The sequence below is a fragment of the Papio anubis genome, chromosome 18 (assembly GCF_008728515.1).
Source record: "Papio anubis isolate 15944 chromosome 18, Panubis1.0, whole genome shotgun sequence".
In the NCBI taxonomy this organism is placed as follows: Eukaryota; Metazoa; Chordata; class Mammalia; order Primates; family Cercopithecidae; genus Papio; species Papio anubis.
In genome coordinates this window covers 47,478,793-47,484,792 of record NC_044993.1, presented here as the reverse complement: position 1 = coordinate 47,484,792, position 6,000 = coordinate 47,478,793, and the positions used below count along the sequence as shown (strand labels likewise).

General features: G+C 51.2%; 1 protein-coding gene across 1 annotated transcript in view; it reads right to left on the bottom strand.

Moving 5' to 3' along the window:
* Positions 1–3,201: 3,201 nt before the first annotated feature.
* The window catches only part of XPO6 (exportin 6), a 123,046-nt gene continuing 120,247 nt past the window's right edge, over positions 3,202–6,000 (bottom strand). Inside the window, exon 23 of the mRNA XM_031658357.1 lies at positions 3,202–4,325. Within this exon, the coding sequence (XP_031514217.1) occupies positions 4,209–4,325 (117 nt within the window). The 3' untranslated portion in view covers positions 3,202–4,208. The remainder of the gene's footprint in view (positions 4,326–6,000) is intronic.

The window sequence follows — 6,000 nt, the reverse complement described above, 5'->3', positions numbered from 1 at the left end:
TCACGCCACACACACCCTACATCACACACATATACTACACACCATACACATACACCCCACACACTACACACATGCACACACAACACACACACGTGTGCATACATGCACACGCATAAAACTACACACACACATACACTCACACACACAAGAGTTATATTCATGTAAAACACACCTGGCCCTAGCTGATCCTCCCTTTCCTTCCTAAAAGGCAGAACCGTGCCTCATGCCTAGTTCTGGATCTGGTACCTGTCACACCTCTGGATATGTCTGGTGATGACTGAAAGAATGACGCATAAGAGATGTGTCCCGGAGCTGAGGGTGGAGTGTGAAGTCAGATGCTTTGCCATCTCCAGACGGAAGCTGGAATCACTTAAGCAATCATTTATTTATTTATTTATTTTTTTAACAGACAGGGTCTTTCTCTGTCACCCAGGCTAGAGTGCAGTGGCACAAGCATAGCTCACTGTGGCCTCGAATTCCTAGGCTCAAGAGATCCTCCTGCCTCAACCTCGAGTAGCTGGGGACTACAGGCCCACACCATGCTCAGCTAATTTTTCTACTTTTGGTTGAGATGGGGTCTCACTACGTTGCCTAGGCTAGTCTCAAACCCGTGGCTTCCAGCGATTCTCCTTCCCGGGCCTCCCAAAGTATTGGGATTACAGGCATGAGACACCACGCAGGCCAAGTCATTCTTACACAAAAGACTTATGATTCTAACGTTGGAGCAATGGGGATGCCAGGGTATCTAACGCTGGGTGGCTTTTGGTTACAAAGTGCAGCCTGATCCATGCTTAATTCTATTTCTGCCCAGAACCTGGCATGTAATTCCTGTTAACTCCTCGAGGACAGTTCAAAGCCACAGCCTCCAGCCACACAGAAACCCAGGGACCTTGCACTCCGGAACGGAGCAGAGTTTCCGAACGCAGCCCCACCTGGGTCAGCTGCAAACTGGATTCTGCAAGCAGCTCTCAAGGCCACAGGGAAAGCCGACCCAGGTGGGCACGGAGCCGTGCTGTGTTCCAGGAAACCAGTGGGCTCTTCTGTGCATTGGTCCCTCGATGCCCTGAGACAAGACATGACCCAGGAAGGGGAAGGAACTGGGCAGACATGGGGAATCTGGGGCCCAAAGAGACTCAGACTCCACCTTCTCAGCTTCTGCTCAGCCCGCAGCCAGGCCCAGGCTCTGGCGCTCCGCCAGCGCACTGCAAGGAGCCAGACAGCGCCCCCTGCCGGCCTTTCGCTAGGCAGTAAAATGGACAAAGCAGCCACGGTGACCAAAAGGGGAGCATTTGGAATGCTATGGACCTGGTTTAAACTCCCGCCCAGCCACCTTCCAGCTGGGAGACCCCAGGTGAGTCATGCTCTGGGCCTCCATGTCCTTGCAATTCAATGGGAACAGTGACGGGGTGCTGCCTCCTTGGGCCATCAGAATGTGCCGTTTAGGAGTAACTGACATGAGCTTGGGGGATTCCCAGGCCCCTAAACCCTGAGGAGCGCACAGCAGCCTCGGTGTCCCCAGGGCGGCTGAGAGGAGGTAGGGCTGAGCCAACACTGGCAATGGAGCCAGGCCTGCAGTTGGACCCCAGCTTTCCTGGAGACTCGCTGTGTGTCCTTGGGTGGGTCGCTAACCCTCTGTGTGCCTCAATTTTCTCATAGGTAAGCATTTGCTCTGAAGGCAGGGAACCACTAAGGGAGTGGGTGTGTGTCTCCAGAAGGCAGGCCCCCGCTGGTCTCCTCTTGTGGCAGGGGAGGGGCAAACCAGTTTTGGAAATGCCTTGGTACATTAAAGCCTCCCGAGGTGCGGCCCTCCCTGGGCAGGCTCCGCGAGGGGAGATTGAGATGCTGCGCACGTCCTTCCCCAGAGTCTCAATAACTCTTCCTCGAGTGCCCTTCAGAGGCTGGAAGCAAGGTCACCGAGACACGGGGAGCTCAGGAATCAACTCCAGTGTGGCACCTGGGGACGGTGCTGGGGAAGGCAGGCATGGGCCGGCTGCAGCCTCTGCTAATTGGGGATCACCATCCTCAGGGACTACCCTGACAACAGGGTCTGTCTCTGGCCTCAGCCACCAATAATAGTGCCAGACACCCATGTAGGTCAGAGGGGCCCCAGACCACCTCCCACCACACTCCACAGAGGCCAATTCTACCTGACCAGCCCCAGTCCGGGGCTTATGTTCAAACAGCCACAGACAGCTGCGGTCTCTAGGGACCGCGAGACCCACTGAAAAGCGTGTGTGCCTCAGGGGGCAGAACACTGCCAGGCTACAGTAATATGATTTATTCCCACTGAAAGTCAGAGGTGTACAGATGGGCCAACGCACACAAATGCAAGGAAAGGGCTGAAAGCCACCTACTGAAATGTTATTATGGTTTAGGTGAGTCTTTTTATCTGCAAATAATAATCTGTAATAAAGAGGAGGGAGGGGCAGGGCCCACTGGCTCACTCCTGTAATCCCAGCACTTTGGGAGGCCGAGGCAGGCGGACACCTGAGCCCAGGAGATGGAGGTTGCAGTGAGCTACGACTAGTACCCTGCACTCCAGCTTGCACAACAGAGCAAGACCCTATCTCAAAAAAAAAAAGAAGGGGAAAAAAATTAAAAACCTGAGCGTTTTGTTTGTTTGTTGAGATAGAGTTTCCCTCTGTCGCCCAGGCTGGAGTGCAGTGGTGCAATCTCAGCTCATTGTAACCTCTGCCTCCCAGATTCAAGTGATTCTCCTGCCTCAGCCACCCAAGTAGCTGGCATTACAGGAACCCATGCCACCATGCCCAGCTAATTTTTGTATTTTTAGTAGAGATGGGGTTTCATCATATTGGCCAGGCTGGTCTCCAACTCCTGACCTCAGGTGATCCACCCGCCTTGGCCTCCCAAAGTGCTGGGATTACAGGCGTGAACCACCACGCCCAGCCAAAACGTGAGTGTCTTTTTTTTAAAAAAACTACCTGTTGCCAAAATGCCTGCCGCCTATGTCAGGTCTGTGGATCTCTTGAATGTTTCATTGAAATAATTAACTTTCCAACTCACCCCCTCTTGGTACCTGACTGACCCAAGGAAAGCTTCTGCCACCCTTCAGAGGCCCCTGGGGGCTCTGAGTCAGGCTCTGGCCAGCACCACGAAGCTCTCTGCCCACCCTACGAGGTCGCATAACCCGGCCTGCTCCCAATGCCTGCCCCAACTCAGCACCTCCAAGCCCTGAGACAATTAATTAACAAGGCTTTTAAAAGATGTTTTCAAATGATACAAAGAGGGACGGGCGGAAAAGGGAGTCCTTGAGCTACAGAAATTCTTCATTGAAGAGCCTTTCACTTAAGTGCTTTTCCCTAAGGAGCCCAGCAAGGTAAGGCCACAGCATTCTGAGCAGACACCAAGGACGTGGTTTCATCTTGTTGAAAATTAGTTAGAAGATGCCTCAGCGGGGCTCTAGGCCTCTTCCTTGAGGAAAAACCCATTTGGATAAATCTGAAAAATCCTCCTGCACGTAAGAATTTTTTGGCGCCCGCTCTGAGCCAAGTCCTATGCTGGGTGCTAGGGACACAGAGCCCCCCACTGCCTGCAGGTTCTCATGGTGGTAGGGGCGACACCGCGGTTCCTGGGACAAGAGGAGACACAGGTGCTGCGGGGCATCGAGGAGGAAGGGGCGCTCGGCAGCGCCTCACAGAAGAGGGCTTCAGAGAGGTTGGAGGAGGCGGCTTTGGAGGGGTGAGGGAAAAGGAGGTGGGTTGATGGGGCAGCCAGCGTCATTTCAGAGGAACACCTCAGCTTTTCCCAAGGGCTGGTCTTGGAGATGAGCCACAGTGATCAAACCACAGTCACCAAAATCCTCCATGCACACAACACATGGCCCATCTTGGAGCTGGCTCCACCTAAGGAGGAACCAGCTGCTGCATTTGCAGTGGAAAGGAGTCCTTCGCCTGCAGCCCGGCACCGGGCTTGTAGAATTCAGCAAATAATAGTTACTAATAAATGGCCGTCAATCATGGCTCTTCTGCCCAGGCCCAAGAAGCCAGCTGGAACTGTCAGCAACCTTCCTCTCCTGGTCTCAGCTCCTCTGCAGAGGTCTCACACTGGAGAGGGACACTGGGACAAGGATATGGCTCCGAAGTGGGCAGGCCTGGTTAGGCTACTAACCAATTAGAGTTCTGAATCTCTCACAAAACCAGCGGTTCATTTGGTCAAATGGCCCCTTGGAGCCTCACGGCACAGAAGTTTTACAACTCCCAAGTCTGTGATACTTTTCCTCCTTCAGAATAGAAACCAGTCCCCAAAAATATCCATAAAAGCCTCAGACACATCTGAACCAGCAATTTCACATGCAGGAACCCAACCTATGGAAACAAACACACAGATTTACACACAAGGATGATCACTGCATCATCAGTGATAGCATTAGATTATTTGTAGAATATCAGGCCGGGCGCGGTGGCTCACGCCTGTAATCCTAGTACTGTGGGAGGCCCAGGCGGGCGGATCACTTGAGGTCAGGAGCCTGGGCAATGTGGCGAAACCCCGTCTCTACGAAAAATAAAAAATTCAGCCAGGCGTGGTGACAGGCACCTCTAATCCCAGCTACTCGAGAGGCTGAGGCAGGAGAATGACTTAAACCCAGGAGCCGGAGGTTACAGTAAGCCAAGATCATGCCACTGCACTCCGGCCTTGGCGAAAGAGTAAGACTCCATCTCCAAAAAAATATATCTAATAACATGAGAAAACAGTCAACATATTAAATAAAAAGGAGGCCATAAAACAGCAGGAGCTCGGCCAGGTGCAGTGGTTCACACCTGTAATTGCTGCACTTTGGGAGGCTGAGGTTGGAAGATCACTTGAGCCTAAAAAATCTTTTTAAAAAAATAAAATAGAACAGCAGGAGCTCAATTTTACAAAAAAAAAAAGGAAATACACCAACACACCAAAATATTATTTTTCTCTGGGCAGTGGAATTAACTTTTTTTTTTTTTTTTGCTTCAAAGTTTTCTGCGTATTTCATATATTGTACAACAAGCATTTGATAGTCGGGAGAAAAATACATGCTGTTAAAAAAAACATTCAACCCTCCATCACATGAGGCCAATGATGGGCAGTGGAGGAAAATGCTGAAAATTAGGAAGATGAAGGTTTCATCTAATCTCGTCCTAAAGCCAGTAGCTGCACTCTTGGCAGATGTAAATGACACAAGCCGGAAGAAAAGCAGGACATGGACACCCAAACGGAGAGAGAAGATCTGCCTCAGATTCAAAGGCAGCAGGAAAAACAGCCGCCTTGAGAGCCCCCTGCCATTATCCGCCCCGACCCAAGACTGACACAAAGCCCCACTCTTTTTTTCTTTTCTTAAATTATTATTATTATTATTGTTATAGAGATGAAGTCTCACCGTGTTGCCCAGGCTGGTCTCAAACTCCTGGACTCAGGCAATCCTCCAGCCTCGGCCTCCCAAAGTGCTGGGATTACAGGCATGAGCTACTGTGTCTGGCTCCAAAGGCCCACTCTTGTCCAGCTCTACCCTTTCCCCAACCCCTTCCTCAAAATGGGGAAAGACACTTTCTGGATGTGTCTAGGACCTGAGAACTCACTCAATTCTACCTGCACTTCTTAAGCCTGCTTGGTGCCAGGCCCTATGTGAGGCACTGCAGATAAGAATTGAGTCAAAGAGCCAGGTGTGGTGGCTGACACCTGTAATCCCAGCACTTGGGGAGGCCGAGGCAGGTGGCTCACTTGAGGTCAGGAGTTCAAGACCAGCCTGGCCAACATGGTGAAACCCCATCTCTACTAAAAATACAAAAATTAGCTGGGTGTGGTGACGTGCACCTGTAATCCCAGCTACTTGGGAGGCTGAGGCAGAAGAATCACTTGAACCCAGGAAGTGGAGGTTGCAGTGAGCTGAGATGGCACCACTGCACTCCAGCCTGGGCGACAGACCGAGACTCCGTCTCTAAATAAATAAATAAATAAATAGATAAATAAATAAAAACTTTTAAGAATTAGGTCAGGTCAAAGACCAGCTTG